Genomic DNA, 22,207 nt, shown 5'->3' on the forward strand with positions numbered 1-22,207 from the left:
ATTGATAGATATACACGAAATATATACTTGGGTAGTTAAGAATACATATATGTGAGTCAGTTACTAGTATATGCCATATTCCTTCTAGCTCTGGCTAGAGGGTTAAAAATAGTTTACCCATGATTAACTGGATTGGTAGAGTCCAGAGGATCTGGGTTCAAACCTCAGCAGAAGCAATATTTACCTTTATTATACATTTAATTGTGCAATATATTACTGAAATTATTTTTTTTTGAAAAACAAGTTACCTAAGTGTTTAGTTTTCCCAATGACTATCAAGTGACACATTTATTCACAAAAAGCGATCATCTATGCAAACCCATCTTTACAAGTTGTCTAGTTCATGTCCTCCAATTTAATTCATTTAAACTCTTCAAAATTATCAATCTCACCTTTCAAATACTCTTCACTAATGTTTACTTACAATGTTTTGTTGCTATTCAATTTTAAACATTTTCGCCCTTTCCTCTGCAGAGATTTCAGCAAATTTTGACGCTGCTATTTTCTTGTCTCTCCAGACACAACAATGTGACATCAATATTCAAAGGGCAACTACTCTAATTTTAAAGAATTTCAAAGGGCAACTACTCCTAATAATTTAAGAACTAAGGGCTTGCGGTTGCTGTATTAAATATTATGAAATGCTGAAATGAGTATAGCCAAAGACAGCCATATATTGCCAAATATTAATTCTCACCAAACAAACATAGAGATATATGAGGCAGTCATGTGCTATCTTTAAACCAATGAAAGTGTGACATTTCAGCTGGAGGGTATAAATAAATATATATTTTGCATATTTAAGCCAATACTTGAGATCTAAGGGTGGGAAGGGGGTTGTTACAGAAAATAGGTTTGAAATCCCCTTGGCAAACATAATCATGCCTCTGACCCCAACCATATATCACATGTGTATCAGTTATAGGTTTACATCATTAATCGTAATCCGTCTCCATAATTTAAAACTGTCTGGTCCAATTCTACGGCTACTACAGTACATGTACCAAATACATTTTTCATACAAACGAATTATCTTTAGCTACATTCCCACTACCACGAACCACGGCACAATTAAAATTGTGGTCAAAATCGTAGTGTGATCATGATATCTCTTGAGGTATGACATAGCAATAGTGTTGATCGTAGAAAAATTTCTGTTTGTTACAAAACTATCCACAATCAATACAATTAAGTTTTAATGACATGATAATTTGTTATCATTGTATCAGAGCGCATTACATTATTACCAAATATACAGTAACTATAATGCATTTAATCATGCCTCTTTAATTGTGATGATGTGGCCGGATTTATCTTGGAGAAGACAAATACCACACTGCAGCAGGCTGCATTCATTTGTGATGTGCAATATGGTCATGCAGTTATGCTAAATAGATATGTATCAAAGGGGGTCCAACCATAGCTCAAATAGTAATCACCTTCCATCTGGATCGTGAAAAGAATCGTCAATGTTATATTGCACTTCTGCAAAACAGAGCACATTGGTTCATGATTAACATAATTATTATGACATGTTCCAACGTACGCAAGTCATAATAATGAGTGAGGACGCTTGTACAATGTTCATATCAGATCGAAATCCAATCGAAATTCTATCGCAGTGCACAATCTTATCAGAATGTATGTTATCTTATCTAATCGAGCTGTGAGATCATGACAAATCGTGTTACCTGAAAAATGTCTATTGTGACCTTCCATATCAAAAAGCTCAACAAATAGCACAAGAACAAGTGCATCAACTCGCAATTCCTGAAGTTCCATGATCAACTATGAATTATGTGAATTGTGGTGTTTGTAACAGACTGTATGACAGTGGGAACCTAGCATTATAGAAAGTTATAGACTTTCTTTTATTCACACAAGCAGAATCGGTCTCTTTTTAAAAGAAAGAAAAAAAATTAACGAAATAAGATAATAACCTTCAACATATCCACATGAATCACCAAAGAGAGCATTTCAAAAGCCTCATGTTCACACCTTTTAAAGATTTTCAAGAAATCTTGAAAGAGGATCATAAATATCCGATAATATATACATTGTTTAATATATTCAAATTCACTGGAATAGGTATTAATACCATCAAATGTAATGGCACATTTTTTATAATCCAGGAAGGGCATAATGCAGCCAGAAGAAATGAGTCTTTTCTGTATTTCTTCATTTCGCTCGATCATACCAAACTAAACTACCTCCAAACTCAGAATTTAACCTAAACCTTTTAAGAAATGACCCTAATACATTAAATCATGTGGTTTCACGCTTTTTTTTTCACAGGTCACAAAATTTGTAAAATTGGGTAAATATATCAGTTTTTTAATTATGTAAGGAATTTCTTTTTAATTTTAAAAAAATTCTAAAAGCAAACAGACGTACCAGATATGATTTCTGTGTGTCGTAATTTTTGCGAAAGTAATTGCAAAAAAAAAAGGAAAAATTGTATCATTGCAAAATTTAATGGATATATGATATCGATAAGGTTTTCACTCCTGCTTGATTATAGCTTCAAGAGGTATTTGATTCTAAATTTTCAAACCATATTTTACACCAGCTAAATTCAAACAGGCATTAATCATCAATGACATCTGAAAATTAGAAATAATATCTGAGAAATGCCTCTTTTACTTTTACATCAAAATGTCTTTAAGGTACTTCACTACACCGAGACTTATACTTTTTAAGACATTAGTCACAAGATGGCGATTTAAATGTTTTGTTAAACTGTTTGTATCAATTGATTCAGATGTATATCGTCATAGCTCAGTGGTTAAAGTATCAGGCTTGTGAACCGCAGGTCATGAGTTCGAATCCACCTGGGGCTTTTGTTTATGTTTACTGAATGAAATTTTTAAAAAATCATTTTTTATCTAAAATTGCACATTTTTTCGCCTATTTGACATGTATACTTCTTATCCATCATGCTTTCTATCATAATCAAGTAATTTTCTGCTGATTTGAGAAACTATTTCACGGTGTAGTGAGGCACCTTAATATTTCTCCGTTTTTAATGTGCCAGGAATTTGCAGATTCTTGCCAGAATCCACCAACATGTATATTCCAGATGGAATCTATAAAAAGTTTGAACAAGCGGCCTGTATAATAAATATGAGGCACAAGGGATTCCATTTAGAATCAGTTTGTGTTTTGAATGAAAATTGATATATTGTACATTTTGCTGATCATTGATAATGATTGGGCCCGGATTATCCAGTTTTATCAGTGGGTTTATTTAAGATTCAATGTAAGATTTGCATTTTAGTTATGGGGTCTGGTTGTGATCTAAAGAGAAGAGAAAAGTGTTTATCAACTCACTGGCATATTTTATATGTTTTGAAGTTTAATAAACAACAGTTGCAAGAATTAAAATGTCAAATTGCTAAATTTCACAATAAATATGATGATAACAAACAATTTTTAGTAAAACTGATAGTTAGTAATAAACAAGCTATGATAAAATATTTAATTAGTAAAATACTTTAAAGGTATTTTTTAAAGTTCATTTATTGATATTTACGAGGTATTTTGCACTTTTGTTTTTAAATACTCGCAGTTTATAGTGAAATAGCATATATTTGTATCATATGCAATCAAGTGAATCCCTGTATTCATTCCCCCTTTCTGGGCCCCACACTTTGACAAGCTACAATTATTTGCTATGTTCACTACTCAGACAATCACATTATCCCTGACCAATCGCTGAGAAATCACTATGGCAATGAAAGCAAAGCTCCGCCTCCATTGTTCGGCTGTGTATACCATCCTGTTCTATTTATAGGTAGGATTACTGTATGCCTGTAAAAGTTCAAGGCCATTTCACCTCATCTAATTTTACCACATGGCTACAAATGGTGGACCTGTGTGGAGGAATACTGTAAAAAGAGACAGACAGTGAGAAGAAGAAATGATCACAGGTTAAGTCTAGAGCAGGGTATTTAAATGTGTGTGTATATGTCTGTATTACTTGTGAACATTGAACAAGGGACTGGGATAAATTCCAGTATACTATTTAACATGTGTTCCAGGGGCTTATAATGGCAGTGTCAGAAGAAGTCTGTTCATGTGAGAAATATGATTATATCTAAGGGGGGCCTATAAACTCTTGAAGTCTTCTTACTTTGAAGGGTTAGAGCTTTCCAGATAATATATTGTTCAATGTTGAGGATGTTGGAATATTAATTTATTTGATTCTGATCATTCATGCAATTTTTTGTAAACATACAGATAAGAAGGTTTCAGTATATCATTTGCGCAATGAGAGAGGATTTGATTATTTTCAAATGATTGTGTCAATTTGTTTTTTTATACTTTGGATGAATATACTGGTAATGGTCAGAATATGGTCTATTACAAGTGTATATACTTTATGAGGTTTTAGGATCAATTTGAACTTCCTTCCTAGAAACCAGTGATTCTGGGAGTGCAAATTGTTTTTTTAGTTTCAGTCAATCAGCTAGTAGAATGAGCTAGGTTTTGGAGTAAGTAGACTTAAAGTTATGTATTTAAAATCCTCTTGCGTTTCTAATTTTTTCCTGATCTGTCAGTGTACCGGTAGAGTTGCGTTCTTTTCCTTCTCACGAAAAAAAAATTCTCAAACCCTTGGATGTATCCAAGAAAGTAAATTTTTGTTCTATAAGCATTTTCATCTTCCAAGTGGTGTTTTAATGTTGTGAATGGATGGAAATAAATTAAGTATAGTGTCTTGATTGACCAGACAGCAGCCTGCGCACATTAATGTACCCTCAAATTGTTGTTTGTAAAATGCAATGAGTACGGTACTGGCCCCAAGATTGCTACATTTGTCTCTGTATCATCTATGGGTATACTTATTGGAATCAGTTAAGGTACACAGGTTCATAATATACAAATACTGACTGTGGTTGAGGGCAACATTGATTATATTAGCCCTCAAGGACAAAATATTGCCCTATACAAAGAAGCGCAATTTACATTTTTGTTGCGAATTGGCTAGCATAATTTGTTGAACGAAAACACAGTCAACATGTATTTTGTAAAATAAAACCTCAGTATTAAACAGTATCTGCCGATAATCCGCTGACAATAATAACCTATGCTTCTGTACAAAATCAGATGTTCTACCTGTTTTTAATAATAATTTGTAAATCCTTGTACAGTAAAACGCATTTAGTATGAACACGGATATAGCGAATTCTAGGATATAGCGAAGTTATTTTGAGTCCCCGGTAAAATATTTAACAAACCATTGCAAAATTTTATGGTTATAACGAATTCAGATGTAATGAATTTACGGATATAGCAAACTCATTTTGGGTCCCGTAGAAGTTAATAATAACGAAATTTAACACTTTTGTAACGAATTTCTTTCAGTTTAACAAAGTTTGCACTACTATTTAACATACCGATAATACTTTGAATAAATTTATTTTCACATAAATTTTTGGACTCACAATCCGATCATTATAGGTATCAAAGTAATATATTTTTATTCTAATTTAGCCTCAATTAGTAAAAATTACAGTCTGGTGAAAGAAAACATGTATATAGTGAATTCGCTATAGCTATTAGTACAAATTCGTTATACGGATATAACGAATTATGGATATAACGAAGTAAATCAATTGGTCCCTAGGACTTTGATATAACTGAGTTTTACTGTATCTGTTATACTAGCAAACTGCTACAATGTGTGTCAGTTGTTTATTAAATGTCCAGACTGATTGTCTATTATGACATCATCTTGGTGTTGGAGTTGCTAAGGCTTATTTATGTCACCATCAATAAATCAGAAATCAGATGCGATCCTTAATGAAATGGTGGGAATATCATGTCATGAACAATCCTAACAGGTCAATATGAAAAAAACTGGCCAGTATTTTTCAGACGAGCTTATATATTTCAATTTTTGACTATTTATATCATGTATGTACTAGTATAGAGCTATTTTGAAATTGATGTCTGAAAGGAACATATATGTGATCTTGATCATGTGCCCATGGGTCATATATACATGTTCGTTTTGTTCTTAGTCATGTGATTAGGAGTCGACTTCCTTCGTAAAATGGAAAATGAAAAAAAAACCATATTTTATATATAACGTATTTTGGTATTGTTTTATCTGTCGGTATATCAATGTATATATAATGCTTTATATAAGATACAAATGATTTCCTGTTCTTTAAAATATTAACCTGCAAATTATCAAAAAAGTTTCAAATGATTATTTTTCAGTGTTTAAACAATAGACCAGATATACTTATTTTTTTTAAAGAATTGTAAAATAATGAAAAGCAATTATCTTCATATCTTCAGACCTGTCTATTGGGCCTAATCTGAATTCCCATCTCTTATAATTAAACCTATTTTAAATTATTTCCATAATCCTTTCCATGAATTTTTAATGATATTTCTCCCATTTGTATGAGTCTGTTCACTCAATATAGAGCTCAAACTCAGTCAAAGTCTGAAGTGTAGACAAAAGACTGGCTCACATCGTAGTCTAATAGGTACATTATACAAAAACTTCTCACTGAAATCCTGTGAATTGATTGACTTAAGCTGTCATCTTTATACATAGTTCACTGTGTATACATACATTAGCATTGGAGTAAAATGGTAAGGAACTTTGCTGTAATGCATTTTTATGTAAATCTACCATGACATATGCGCGAGTGACTAATTTTGTGGGAAGAATTAGGCCCGAGCGATGATGGGTAAGAATGATGAAGTCTTTATTTGACAGGGTTTAAGAAAATGAAAGAAAACAATAATGGAGACCTTATAAAGTTCATTTTTATAAGAATGTAACATTAAGAGGTCGGAGAGTATAATACTAATGCACTTTGGTAGCATTTATCATTTTAAATTGACTGGCACAAACTAATGATGAATTTATGAGACTACTTTATTTTGATTAAGTTATTATTTAATTATGTATCGTATGTACAGATTTCAGATACTTTCAGTTTTATGAAATTGTTTGTTATAAAAGCATGAACAACCTTTTATTTTTAATTTTTTTTCTACAATTTCTTTACAGATTTCCCCCAATGTGAGCCCCAGTCAGTGTTCTAGATAACACACTGTCAGGTGAGTTTATGAATACAAGTTTTTGTTCTTTTCGTTGCACACCTGTCAGGTGAAAAATGTTGAACATTACTAGGTGTCACATTGAGCACTTCAATGGGCCTGCAAACAGGTTGCTGTGGATCTGTGTAAATCCCCACACAAGTCATTGTCCAGTCAGTCTCAAGCAGTTGATGCTCTAATTAAAATGGCAGGGTTGGATGGAATGTCCATGTGAAAATCGTTAATTTAGGGTCAAGAATGAAGCTGTATTCAGAGGGTTGTCTTGGATAGCCACAATAATGCAGCATTCCTTTGATTTCAAGGAGATGCCTAAGATTATTTTCTAGTTTTTTAATCCTCTTCTGTATAATTGTGGTCAGAGTTGCTTACAGCCCATCCCCTCTGTTACACAATATTGCATCGTTAGTGCACCATCTTTGTTGAACCTTTCACAAGCTTGGTCGGTTTTATTTGTAAGTTTCAATGAGGTCTTTCATTAGACCTCTTTCTTTGTGAACTGCCAATCAAACCCTGAGTTAAATCCATGGTAACCCATTAGTCTGAACAGCTCCTGTCAAGTATCAGTCAGTCCCCTGTGTTCACTGATGACAGTTCACTTCACATCTGATGTCTTAAAATGTATGAAAAGCTTCTAGATTATACCATAGCAACATAAGGCGAAGGAGAATTTAATTACTAAGACTGTCCTAGTTTACAGGGCTCAACTTTGTTAAACCAAGGGTTTTTTAAAAATTTAGTTCATGCATTGTCTCATCACAATCCTGTGCCGAGACAAAACTCTCACAGCTTACTCGTAATCTGTGTGTATTATAACTAATACATGTACTTGTATTGAGATAAATTGTCACCATATCTCACTGCTGGTTAGTGAGTATACTCAGTAAAGCTAGTAATACATGTACTGTTACTGAGATAAAACTCTCATACCTCACTCCTATCTGTATGTGTTATTAATAATACATGTACTGAGTTGAGATAAGCTCTCACCATATCTCACTGATGGTCAGTATGAATAGCTAGTAATACAGTAAATGAGAGAAAACTCTTACATCTCACTCCTTTCTAGTCAGTGTGTATAGAAGGAATACTTGTATTGAGACAAAACTCGCACCACATGCCACTCCCAGTAGGTGTATAAAGCCAGTAATTCTTAATCTGAGAAAGAAATCTCACCACATCTCAGGCCCATGCAGTGTGCATGGCTAGTAACACTTGTATTAAAACAAAATTACCATTAAGTATCTTACTCTCTTTCAGTATGCAAAGCTATAATAAAACTGTTGCTTAGACATAACTTTGACTCCATCATTATGACGTCATAATTGATTTGAAGAATCTTTTTCCCGTACTTTACGGCTTTAAAGGAATTATGTATAAAATTAAACAATTTCTTGACATTCTATGTTAAATCATGGAAAAAGTAATCCCGATACCTATATTCAATTTGACATCATTTTAAAGAAGAGGTCAAAAGCTTGATTAATTCCGTTTTTGGGGAGACTGTAGGCCTTCTAGATATATTTTATTAGTCAAAAATGGACAAAACTCCAAAATTTGTTCCTCAGTTCCTTCATATATCATTGAAAATGACAGTTTAAAACATGATTTTTCATTGTGTTTACCAAATATTTTAGCCCCGGTACACCCTATCAAACAAAGCTATTGTTATGAAGCATCATTGAAAGAATTTATATCTTAAATTTTATGAACCTGTAGGCACCTTTCATTTACTAGATCTTGACCTTAAAGTATAGTAAAAGAATTCTTACTGAGACGTATCTCTTCCTACATTTCACTCCCTGTCAGTATAGTAAGTGACACTTGTAGTTAGACATAATCTCATCACATCTCACTTCCAGTTAGTGTTTATGACTAGTAAGTAGTAACACTGAGACAAAACTCTCCCCTCTCTTACTCCCAATCAATGTATACAGTTAACGAGACATAACTCTTACCCATCTTTTTCCCAGTCCCCAAGAGTGTATAGCTAGTTGCAGTGTAATTGAGACATAACTCTCTGAACATCTCACTCCTGGTCAGTGTGTATATTTAGTGATACTTGTATTGAAGCAAAACTCTCCCTATCTTACTCCTGGTCAGTTTGTATATCCATTTATACTATAACCAAACATAACTCTTACTTCATCTCTTTCCCAGTTACCAGAGTGTATAGCTAATTGCACTGTAACTGAGACACATAACTCTCCAAACATCTCACTCCCAGTGTCAATGTGCAAAAGTAGAAATACTATTACCAAGACTAAAATCTCACGGCATCTTACTCCCAGTCAGTTTCCAAAGCTAGTTGTACTGTTACTGAGACTTATCTCTCCTAACATCTCACTCCCAGTCAGTGTGTATAGTTAGTGACACTTGTAATAAGACATAATTTCATCACATCTCACTCCCAGTTAGTGTGTATGGCTAGTTACACCTGAATTGAGGCAAAACTCTCCTCTCATCTTACTCCTGGTCACTGTGTACAGTTAACGAGACATAACTCTTACCCCCATCTTTTTCCCAGTCCCCAAGAGTGTATAGCTAGTTGCAGTGTAATTGAGACATAACTCTCTGAACATCTCACTCCTGGTCAGTGTGTATATTTAATGATACTTGTATTGAAGCAAAACTCTCCTTATCTTACTCCTGGTCAGTTTGTATAGCCATTTATACTGTAACCAAACATAAATCTTTCCTCATCTCTTTTCCAGTTACCAGAGTGTATAGCTAATTGCACTGTAACTGAGACAAATAACTCTACTTACATCTCGTTCCCAGGCTGTGTGCAAAAGTAGAAGACTAAAATCTCATCACATCTCACTCCCACTTTGTTTGTATAGGTAGTATTATTTGGACTGAAACAGATATCTCGCTGCATCTCAAAGTCAGTCTCTGTTTCTACATATCACATGCCCTGAAACAAAATCCCCATCCGGGGGGTACTGTGTATGGCTGTAGTATTATACTGAGACAACCTCTTACAACATCTCAATCCCTGTCAGTGTGAATGGCTAACCATACTTAATCTCACCACATCTCACTTCCAGTCTGGGTTTATCATTAGTACTGTAGATTCCTTTTTAAACGCAAGCAATTAATATTCCCGTAAAATCATGAGAAGCAATCCTCGCTTAATTTTAAAATTATGCTTTTATTTTTCAGACAGTTTTAAATATATGAAATACATGTAATAACAGAAAAAACTGGTACTCACAATTTTATATTCCTGCGATTGATACAACACCACAGGATCGTAGAATTTTTTACTCACATACATATGTAAAATGAGGAACTTAAAGATATACTTGTACATAAAAAAAATTCAGTTTTGTGACAAAATCTCACAATATCTCACTTCCAGTCAGTGTGCAAAGCTAGTTGTACTGTTATGGAGATTTCTCTCACCACATCTAACTCCTATGTCAGTGTATAGCTTGTAGTACAGCTATTGAGACAATGTCTATGTGTACAGCTAGTAATACTGTCACAAAGACAAAAATTTCACTACATTTCACTCCTAGTTTGTACAGTGAGTATTGCTTGAGCTGTGACAACCTCTTTCATCATCTCACTCCCAGTCAGTGTGAAAGACTGATTAGTGTGGTTTCATCAATGTTTCTTGAATACCAGTTTTCATGGATTTTGTTGTTGAGTTGACCACAAACGCTCATTGAAATGTAGCGTCCGGATTAAAGACCTGGGAGCTAGTTCCCTACGATTTGAAATATTGCAATTTACAGCGCACCAAAACTTGCGCTAGTTTTGGACTGATTAACCTTATTTCGGACAAATGGAAATATTTAGTACCTAACGGTAAATTCTTAGACAATTTACTACTGATGTCATCACTTTAGTTGCCACAGACTTTAATTCTCTTGAACATACTGACCTCGAAAAATGAAATGTGCAATGATGATTTTGGGGATTTTTTTGTCATAGTACACCTTAACAGTGCTGCATATGAACACTACATATTTCCTTTGATGTGAGATTTCCTCAACCCTTAATTAATAATGTTTGATGTTAATTCTTATGATAGATTTGTAATTTAGATATATTATTTCATTAAATAAAAAAAGAGCAAGATTCAGCAATTATCTTAGTTTTAAAGATGAATGTTCATTTGAGAGTGGTTATATTCTGAAGCGTTCAGCATTTTACCAAAATATCTTATATACCTATTAAATGCACGCAGACACTCTCATGTATTTAATCATATAAAATAATGTTAATATAACAAAATAATTTGATAATAATGTTAATATTTTTGAGATGATCTACTCCTGAAATGGTGATTATCAATGAAATAAAAAATAAGCTTTATTTTCATTTATACTTTCCTCACGAGTTGACAAGTAGACCGCAAGTACAAGATCATTTAAAAATGAATGTCAATATGATTAAAAGATTTATGAGTTGATTATCCTCTATGCATAAAAGATTTAAGTGTTACTAAGATTTCAGCTTAATAATGAATAGATATACATGTATTTAATATCTGAAAACACAAACTCCTAGGAATTCATTTGCCACAGTCTCAAATTGTATTAATGTCATGTTGAGGATTTTTCTAAAGATCCCCCGCTTTGAGCCCCAATCCCTATTCTATGGCTGTTGATCTAGTGTTTCCTTTACTTTGTTCTGATTGGCCGGTAGAGGTTGGTTATGAGTGAAGATAAACTGAGATATCCTGATATTGATTGTAGGGGCATCATGTGACTTTATGTATATACACAGGGGGGAGATCGCTGCCAAAATATCTAGGTCAGACACTTATTGACTTGTGTAGCAGTGCAGCCTTCACATGGTGTCAGAGATATACAGAGTTCATTGGAGTGTGACTGCACCGGTCTCCTCACTGACCAGCACTGAGCCCCTGTGTTATCTTGCCCCTGTGTTATCTTGCCCCGGTTTGGTGAACACTGGAGGTTTGATCGTTCAGGTGTATGTTGAAATCTCTCTGAGTCCACACAAGTCTCAGAGCTGCCCTTAGTATGTACTTGATCCTTTCATTGCTTTTACAACTTTAGCAGGTTAATTCTGCAAGTTCGTATGGGAGTCAGGTGGCTGATTTTCTTAGAGTAATTGAGTTAAACAGATGCTTTAATTGCACGACATTCAATTAATTACATGTATTTATGTATGAAAGGATTAAGTTTAACATTAACCCCATGAACTAATAAAATTTTGATTATTTTAGCTAAAAAGGCTTGAAAAGGATATATGTAAACTCTAAAATGTGTACCTATAAATTATAGGGAATGAGGCAATATACGATATAAAGTCAACAGAAAGATGTATATTATTTTTTATAGTTTTATATGTCTACAATTGTTTTTTTTATAGGATTGAGTGAAGCTGTGAAATGCCCGTCTTTTGATTTGAATCAGCTGTGCGTTTATCTGTTGGCAGCTGACTGAGACCAGAAGGCAATGAGTCACAGAACAGACTCTCTTCGCTCCAGAGGTAACTATGGAAACAATTTTATCTCATATCTTTAACGATAAAGTGTTTTATAATTCTGATATTTTATATCGTTGAGTTTAGGTTATATTGTATTCTACAGAAAATTATATTACTTGCATCTTAAATCCAACAAATTATTTACAGAGAGACCTATAGTGGTATAAATTCACAAGATCTACACGCAGTGGTGCTGTTATAATTTCCTAAGCATCATTGTTTATAATATATGTATTTCTGGGTTGATAAAGCTTCATAATATTGGGATGAAGATTTTTCTGATACGATGCAAAAATTGTAAAGTATTCATTCCAGTTAAATACAACCGTAATAATGTCCTTTTAATTACTACAGGCCTGAAGGGAACATACTATGGCTTGATTGTGGTAGATTGGTTTGAGGAAAGGGATGTTGGATATCAAATAGTCAAAACATGTTTAGTACACTTGTAATGTAATTACTGGAAAATGCACTCTATTATCTTAAATAAGTAATGTCCTTGCAAGGAATTTATGTACTAGAATCAAACCAGGGTTATAATGGTTGCATATACTTGCTGTAAGAGACTGACACATCCTATCCATGTATTTGAATGGTGTGTTAGCTTATTGTCACCAGCCTGTTAACAGGCAAGGATTCATGATGCTCGATATCAGTTAAAGAATCCGTGTTTTCTGTAATAGAGAATGTGACAATCACGTCAGTGGGAAATCACTGCTATTGTTTATAGACCCCGTAGAGTGGGCCTGGTGCTGCTTTGTTGTGGAATAAAGTGTGTACAACTTGTATTGACTGTCAATACATTACGTGATGGATATATATACCGAAAACAATTCTGTATGAAAAAATATCAGAGAGTTTCGAGGCCTGTTGGGTAATCACTGCTACTGTTTATAGACTCCATAGAAAGTGGGCCTGGTGTTGCTTTGTTGTGGAATAAAGTGTATACAACTAATACATGTATTGAATGTCAGTACATTACATACTAATATCTACTTTATAAGTCATTGATCTGTATACATCATTGATACATATGTAAGTGTGTGGTTTCTCCAGCAGATGACATTCCATTAAGGCGACGCCCTACATCCCAGACCAGAGAGAGGTCAAGGGAACGAGAGAAGGAGAAAAGTAAGGATACAAAGAAAGAGGCCAGATTTATTAGTAACCCCACTGTTCATGACAGTGATACAGATTTGTTTAATTGTTGATATAAGTGTTCTACCACAGCATATTTTTTACTTCCTGCAGTCACTGAAACATTTTGTGGCTGCCTGCAGTTCATGTGGTTACATTAATATTTTGTTATGGATTTTTTCTAAAAATCAGTTTTAAGAATAGGTAAATTTGTGGCCATAGAATCTACCAATATAATGTGATATTAGAAATTGCACTTCAGTGAACATTTAATTTTGTGGATCAACTCAACAACAAAGTCCACAAAAATTTATATTCAGCGAATATTGATGAAACCACATTATCAGCCGTGGTATTTGAGGCAGCTTGAATGTTTCCAGTTTCTGCTGTGTTATAGAAGAAAAAACTTAGGTGTCAGTTGATGACAAAACTTCTAACATGATCTATAAACATTGAGTGACTTTTCATACTATGATACATTGATTTAATAGAGTACATTGATAATACATGTATAATTAATTTATTCAACTTAAAACCATACCTAAAATATGTAGGCCTTAAAGCAAGGAATATGAAATGAAATGAAGCTCTTAACTATGGAATAAGACTAAATTGCATTTCAATAATCTGAACTTAAATTTTTAATGTTTAACCCTTGTATGTGTGAATGAAACAGATGAAGCAGAGAAAGCAGGTGGGATGAGAACCAGATTATCAACTGGTAGTATTCACTTGAATGGAACCACCACAATTGCCGTGGCCAGGGAGATTGAAAATAATCAGAGACTACAGGGAAAATCACCAAAAGATGTCGTAGGTGTGTGCATGTTTAGTTGTTCTTTTGTAAGAGTTGGAGGAGGATAGGATATTGCACTTGTCATGACTTGAGTGTCAAATGAGTGAAAACTTGGTGTGGGTGTAACAGAAATAAAAATTACATTAGGATGTCTGTTGATTTCTGACTATTGTTCTTTTTATGAACAGATGAATATCATGAATATATTGTACTAATTTCTCTCCACTCACCAATACAATGGTTCTACTATAGAGTCTCCTGTAAAGAGGAAGAAAACAACCAGCGAAGAGAAAACCAGTGGTGTGGATGTCAGTAGTGTCGGAACCAACCCACCCCCCAAAAAACGCAAGATCGGCAGGAACGATGGATCTGGGGAGGTACAAGAATTTGAGTCAATTAAAACACAGTGTACTAAACAATATACAATACTTTTAAATACACCATGCTCTCTTCTTAGAATGCACAGTTGTATTACCGCCATTGATTGTATTACGGTAATTAAAATATGAAGCACAACAATACCAGTTCAAACAAAACAGCTGCCCAAGTCATGCATGAGTTACATGTGATATTTTTTGTATGTATTAACTGTTTTATATAGTAAGGGTGGGAAATTTAAACTATATGAAAGAAATGGATAACACTTTGATTTTGCTCTATCTTAGTAACATATGGTTTGTGGCTGTAGGACAAACGTAACGACTACTTCTGTATTGTTTGTGGCTGTAGGACAAACGTAACGACTACTTCTGTATTGTTTGTGGCTGTAGGACAAACGTAACGACTACTTCTGTATTGTTTGTGGCTGTAGGACAATTGTAACGACTACTTCTGTATTGTTTGTGGCTGTAGTACAATCGTAATGACTACTCCTGTATTGTTTGTGGCTGTAGGACAATCGTAACGACTACTTCTGTATTGTTTGTGGCTGTAGGACAATCGTAACGACTACTTCTGTATTGTTTGTGGCTGTAGGACAATCGTAATGACTACTTCTGTATTGTTTGTGGCTGTAGGACAATTGTAACGACTACTTCTGTATTGTTTGTGGCGGTAGGACAATCGTAATGACTACTTCTGTATTGTTTGTGGCTGTAGGACAATTGTAACGACTACTTCTGTATTGTTTGTGGCTGTAGTACAATCGTATTGACTACTTCTGTATTGTTTGTGGCTGTAGGACAATCGTATTGACTACTTCTGTATTGTTTGTGGCTGAAGGACAAACGTAACGACTACTTCTGTATTGTTTGTAGCTGTAGGACAATCGTATTGACTACTTCTGTATTGTTTGTGGCTGTAGGACAAACGTAACGACTACTTCTGTATTGTTTGTGGCTGTAGGACAATCGTAACGACTACTTCTGTATTGTTTGTGGCTGTAGGACAATCGTAACGACTACTTCTGTATTGTTTGTGGCTGTAGGACAATCATAATGACTACCTCTGTATTGTTTGTGGCTGTAGGACAATCGTAATGACTACTTCAGTATTGTTTGTGGCTGTAGGACAAACGTAATGACTACTTCTGTATTGTTTTTTGCTGTAGGACAATCGTATTGACTACTTCTGTATTGTTTGTGGCTGTAGGACAATCGTATTGATTACTTCTGTATTGTTTGTGGCTGTAGGACAATCGTAATGACTACTTCTGTATTGTTTGTCGCTGTAGGACAATCATAACGACTACTTCTGTATTGTTTTTTGCTGTAGGACAATCGTATTGACTACTTCTGTATTGTTTGTGGCTGTAGGACAATCATAACAACTACTTCCGTATTGTTTGTGGCTGTAGGACAATCGTATTGACTACTTCTGTATTGTTTGTGGCTGTAGGACATTTGTAATGACTACTTCTGTATTGTTTGTGGCTGTAGGACAATCGTAACGACTACTTCTGTATTGTTTGTGGCTGTAGGACAATTGTAATGACTACTTCTGTATTGTTTTTTGCTGTAGGACAATCGTATTGACTACTTCTGTATTGTTTGTGGCTGTAGGACAATCGTAATGACTACTTCTGTATTGTTTGTGGCTGTAGGACAATCGTAATGACTACTTCTGTATTGTTTGTGGCTGTAGGACAATCGTAACGACTACTTCTGCTGGCTGTGTCACAAGGAGGGGACCGTGATCTGCTGTGAGCTATGTCCCAGGGTCTACCACACAAAGTGTCTGGAGGTCAGCGGGGACCTTCCCAAAGACTGGGTCTGTCCTGAATGTGAGGTATGTAGGAAAAACTGAAAGGAGGAATCAGTAGTTTGGATTGGGGGGGGGGGGGTTCTTTATGGATAATGCCATGTGTTCTCAACCAATGTTATCCTGTATTAGACAGGAGAGGTCTTCAAAGGCTGTTGTCCTGTGTAGGGGTGAAGGGGTCCTCAAAGGTTATTATTCTTTTTAAAGGGGAGGGACTCTCAATGATCATTATTTTCTGTAGAAGGGGGGGGGGATAAAAAAAATATGCAGTATTTACCTTTTTACTGGCTATGAATATGATGCCAATTTTATTGTCCCCTGAGACAGCAACTATTTTATGAGGTGAAGCCAAGGGAAATAGTTGCTGTCGAGGCGGACAAAAAACTTGCTAAATTCACAGAGGTATAACAAAGATTGCTGTTTATGAGGTCAATACAATTATTTAGCTATCCTCAAAGTACAATATTCACCAAGCCTTCGGTATAACAGTTAACCTTATCAGTTATTGACAGATTATCCTTAATCCCATGTGCTTTTCCTGTAAACAATTGTGCTCTCATCTTTTATTAATTGTTGCAGAAAATAATGCGAGCTGAATGTGTAGACACGAGGTCAAAGGCCATGTCCATGATCACTGTGGAAACACTGTGTACCCTGCTGAAGTATGCCTTGGAGAGGATGAAGCACCAAGGAGTAAGTGATCAGTTGAGGGTCCACACAACTGATTCAAAATGTGTGGCAGCAATATCTAAAGATATTTATTGGGTTCTGGGACATACAAATATTTTATATACTTCAAGATTGATTCTCTGTAATATGATTATTTAGTCACATTTTGTATGCTTACTGCATGTGGCTGTTTCTGCAATAAGTACTTTGATTTTTAAAAAAACCTAAACTTGTGATTCAGAGTGACCCGTTCACCAAACCAGTGGACCTGCAGGCTGTGCCATACTACACAGATTACATCTTCAATCCCATGGATCTGACCCAGTTAGAAAAAGTAGGTCATCATAACATGACTGTATTGTTATGTAGGTCAAATATCAGTACATCTCATTGACTTGAACATAATGTGTTCTTCTTCCTCAATTAACTTAGAAACCTGATATACCGGTACAGCCAAACATTCCTTTTCTATCTTAAATGTAGCATGAGTCACAAAATTTTAACATGTCAGACGCTTTTAAGGTTTAGTAGACACAGTAAACTTTTACATTGCAACCGTTACCTGAGTGGACATATTATCTATTTACATCCCAGTTTGTTAATATGACATGTCTAAAGGTGCGATAACATGAGGCAATTTTTCATCTAATTTAAAGCTGACTTGCTCCGGTAAGTCAGTTGGAGTGGATTGTTGAGGTGGTCACACGGTACAATTTTACAATCACTTTTCAATTAATAAAACCTTAGATGGTCACATGGTACCATTTTAGTCAATAGCAAATCAGATGAGAAAATCAGATGCAAAATCACATCCTGTGACCGCCCCCTTAACTTCATATTACAACTACATGTACTGTGTATATAAGAACATCATCTTTTGATTCAAATTTCATACTTAGTCTGAACAGCTAGGACAAACAAACAAATATTATAAGGTGGCCAAAACATGTCTGTGTATGTTTGATTGTAGAATGTCAAGAAGAAGCTGTATGGGTGTACAGAGGCATTTCTGGCTGATGCTAAATGGATTCTTCACAATTGCATCATCTTCAATGGATGTCAGTGTTTCTCTTATGCTGTATAAGCTATCATATTCATATGAATTATAGTTAGAGCTGAATTGATTCAAAATAAATACATCCAGTGATGGGTTCATTTGTTTTACAATTTAATTTAAAATGGTTAACTTTCATTTTCTTAATTAATGAAGAAACTGTACATATATAAAAATAAAACAAAAACTTCCCCGTCTCTTCAGTGCAAAGAATGAACAAAGGGGGAAAAAGCAGAGAGCTATGTTTTCATGCATCGTTTTGTTTTGTAGCTGCTCATAAACTGACGGCTAGTGCCAAGATGATCATCAAAATATGTAAACATGAGGTGAGTCTTGCTGCATCTCTTCTGACCTTTGACCCCTTAAAATCTAATCCAAGTGAAAATGAGTTGTTCTCTGAGTAACGTTGAATGGTTCCATCTAATGAACTAATGATAAGATGATATTCTTTGGTTGTAGATGAATGAAGTTGAGCTGTGTCCTGACTGTTATTTGAACTCCTGTATTCGTAAAAACGATGAATGGTTCAGTGAAACTTGTGTAAGTCTATAGCAGGGAACTACCAAACAATGAAAGGAAGTCAAACTTGATGTGAAATATACTGCCAGATATCATTAAAATTTTTAATATTTTGCAATGTATAGAAAATGATTACTCTCACATTGAAATGAATAGTTACTATATTCAAGTACTGCTTTCCAAGTGAATGAATTTGATACAATTTCAAATGGTCTGTAGATATTTTTGTTTGATTTGACAATTTCTGTCTAGCACTATGTTACTGACATGTAACACTCTGTACCATTACCTTACAGAGAACCCCTCACACCCTGGTGTGGGCCAAACTCAAAGGCTACCCATTCTGGCCAGCCAAAGTAAGTCTTTTGTACTTTCAGCGTTTATGTTTGACAGGTTAGCTCTGCGAATCTGGACCGTCAAGGGTTTTTATATGAAAGCATATTTTTTAAAATGCATTTTTATGACTAATGGTAAATATTATAATTTTCATCAAAAAGATTGTTATATTTGGAATATGATGTTCTATCATCCATATTAATGAGTTACTAAACTAGATTAGTAGTCTTGGAAACAAATACCGGTAATTGGGTGTGAGATTAAATCAGGCCAGGCCATACATTTATACAAATAAGGTGGTATGTCATATCTTTGTGTTTGTCATTCATTCTCAGCTTAATTTTATCATGTACATGTTTATATGTAGCCAGATTAGATGAAACTTTGACCAAGATTTGTGCAGATAGGGACAAAGTAAACCATTGATTCATTTACAAGACTTGCCTTCAGTAATAATGTCTATGTATGAACCTTCAATAAATTAATAATTTTACATAAACTGAGTTACTACATAACTTTACTAAGTTGAAGAGATCTGAGAAAGGAGAAGTGACTTGGTCTGAGTATTTATCTGTTAGTTTTCTCATTCTTTTGTTAGGTTATGAGATATGAGCCATCTAAAGCAAGTATATCTCTTCATCAAACATTTTATTTTTTTCATCATGTTTATAAGTACATGTATTTTTTTTTTTATCAAACAATCATATTATTTTGTTTACTCTAAAAGCAGAAAATTTGGGGGAATTAAATGCCATTTAACTGTTGATAACATTATTCATTGCAATTACACCAAAATGATATTTTGTTTTGTCATAAGAATAATATGGTTATTTTTGAATCGCCAACAAATAAAACCATCAGAAATGTAAAAGAATTTATCCCCCCCCCCAAAAAAAGTCTGCTTTTACAGTATCATTTTCTAAAATTAACATAAATCAACCATTTCAATTTTCGTCAGTTTTCTTTGATTTTATGTTTTCAAAGTATTTTTCTATTTCTCTGTTATGTTTTTACTGGATTTTGACATCATTTCTTAAATAAAGATCATCCAATACAGATTTGTACCTTATGTTGAAGAATAGTGAACCTCAGTATTTCATATAAAATTTCCAGCAGTTTATATCCTTGATTAAAAGAAAACCAATTAATATGTATAATGTCATTTAATTGATCAAAGAAAACAAAGTACCGGTAATATTTTTGTCAAACAATGTTTGAAGAAATTTAAGCAATTTTTCATAGAAGTATTTTTGATTTGTCTATCACCTTCAAGATTTACTTTGTATTTCACGAGGTTTTGTTGTGTATCATGATAATGCAATTTAGTAATGTCTGATCCTCAGCAAAGTTCGATAACTCTAAATTTTTTGGAATTTTTTTTATCCATACCATAAATCTGCCTTTTATGTCGACAAATTTAATTAGTCTTGTAGTGTTGGTATAATGCTATGCCATTCAACGAACTGGTTTGCTTAGTGGTTACACAAAGACCTATTACAATGTACCTAGAGGTAAAAGGGTTCCTTTTTTTCCTAATTGGATCTCAACTTGTATACAATATTTTTTCCATTATATTCATCATGGCCAAAATTGTAAAATGCATGGATACCAAAACAAAATTCATTCTTTTTATTTTATTTCATTTATAAAGTTTGAAGGATAAATAACATTTTTATGATGAAAAAAATACCTTTAGGCTGAGGATCGGAGAACCTTAAAACTAAATTTGCTTTAAAAAGGCTTTTATGTATATTTTCATAGATTAACGCTTAAAGCACTCTGTCTTAAATTGCTAGGTAATGGACATTCCTAATCAATCACAGAAATTTCTGATGCAGTGGCATCGATTTGACAATTTGTTTCCATAATAATTCCAGCTAAGCTTCCGTTTCTGCATACGTATTAATTTTGTTTGTATGTATTGAATTAGAGCTCATAAAGCAGATTGAAAAAAAGCTAATCAAAGCTTAGGATGACTGAAAAATTAGTTCATTTAAAGTACATATACCTGTATACCTTATCCAATGATTATTCCTTGGCCAAGTAATAATATGGTATTTAAAATTTGATGGGAACTATGTCATGCTCCACTGAAAATATAAGCTTTAGCATGGCTGCTTCTTCTAATGTGAAATTGCAAAACAAATGATTTGCAGGGATCATAATTCTCTTATCATAAATATATAACCCTTCAGCCTCTGCCTCTTGCTATCTCCTAAATACCTATTTGCTTACAATAGAAATTTGATACATAGACAGGAAACCGTTTGTCCTCTGCACTGATGGGTTTGTAATCCTTCACTAGATTACCGGTACTGCCTCATAATAATGTTTTACCTGTAATATGAAGTGCACAAATATATAAGTATGATACTGTACTAAATTTAAAAGTTAAATCTGGTTTTAAAATGTTATTTAAAAACTCTGTTAACTGTCCACTGTCCACTGTAATATACTGTGCTGTCTGGCGACCTCTCTATATCTGTCTGTTGATACTGTCATTGTTCTCACTTTTGTTCACATCTTTATACCTGTCCTCCTCATTCTCACCCGTTGGCCTGATTTTGATGATCACACCTGTCAGTCATTATACTTGTAAAAAAAAGTCTTGCTTACTTCCTAATAGTAAACTTAACTAGGCCCCAATGCATTAAAACTAAGAGCTCACTTTTGATTTCAATGTCACATACAAATAAGGAATATTTATATAGCAAAAAGACAAGACTGAGATCAAAAGTGAGTTTGTCTGAGTTTTATGGCCCCTGGGCCTGGCTCTATTAATGGATGCCTAATTTTCTGTTTGTGTTTTGTAGGCGTTACGCGAGGTGGATGGGCAGGTGGATGTCCGATTCTTTGGAGCGCACGACAGGTGGGTGGGTCTTGTTCATAGAACATTATGTATGCACAGTAATTGAAACGTACATGCATATGGTGATGAAATAACTTCAATA

The 22,207-nt window shown here is 34.2% G+C and overlaps 1 protein-coding gene across 6 annotated transcripts in view; it reads left to right on the top strand.

The window, feature by feature from the left end:
- LOC128187508 (protein kinase C-binding protein 1-like) overlaps positions 1 to 22,207 on the top strand; it is a 30,292-nt gene that overhangs the window by 145 nt on the left and 7,940 nt on the right. Inside the window, exons 2-16 of one of the 6 annotated variants that reach the window (XM_052857935.1) lie at positions 3,794 to 3,929; positions 7,034 to 7,083; positions 12,430 to 12,549; positions 13,603 to 13,677; positions 14,360 to 14,500; positions 14,732 to 14,856; positions 16,562 to 16,705; positions 17,258 to 17,371; positions 17,589 to 17,681; positions 18,318 to 18,405; positions 18,672 to 18,727; positions 18,861 to 18,941; positions 19,217 to 19,276; positions 19,855 to 19,878; positions 22,070 to 22,125. In XM_052857935.1, coding sequence (XP_052713895.1) covers positions 12,516 to 12,549; positions 13,603 to 13,677; positions 14,360 to 14,500; positions 14,732 to 14,856; positions 16,562 to 16,705; positions 17,258 to 17,371; positions 17,589 to 17,681; positions 18,318 to 18,405; positions 18,672 to 18,727; positions 18,861 to 18,941; positions 19,217 to 19,276; positions 19,855 to 19,878; positions 22,070 to 22,125 — 1,091 coding nt within the window. In that variant the 5' untranslated portion in view covers positions 3,794 to 3,929; positions 7,034 to 7,083; positions 12,430 to 12,515. Of the gene's footprint in view, positions 1 to 3,793; positions 3,930 to 7,033; positions 7,084 to 11,543; positions 12,026 to 12,056; positions 12,076 to 12,429; positions 12,550 to 13,602; positions 13,678 to 14,359; positions 14,501 to 14,731; positions 14,857 to 16,561; positions 16,706 to 17,257; positions 17,372 to 17,588; positions 17,682 to 18,317; positions 18,406 to 18,671; positions 18,728 to 18,860; positions 18,942 to 19,216; positions 19,277 to 19,854; positions 19,879 to 22,069; positions 22,126 to 22,207 lie in introns of those variants that run through there. The other 5 variants (XM_052857952.1, XM_052857964.1, XM_052857939.1 and 2 more) reach the window with 5 other exon arrangements.

Source organism: Crassostrea angulata, chromosome 1 (assembly GCF_025612915.1).
Source record: "Crassostrea angulata isolate pt1a10 chromosome 1, ASM2561291v2, whole genome shotgun sequence".
Lineage (NCBI taxonomy): Eukaryota > Metazoa > Mollusca > Bivalvia > Ostreida > Ostreidae > Magallana > Magallana angulata.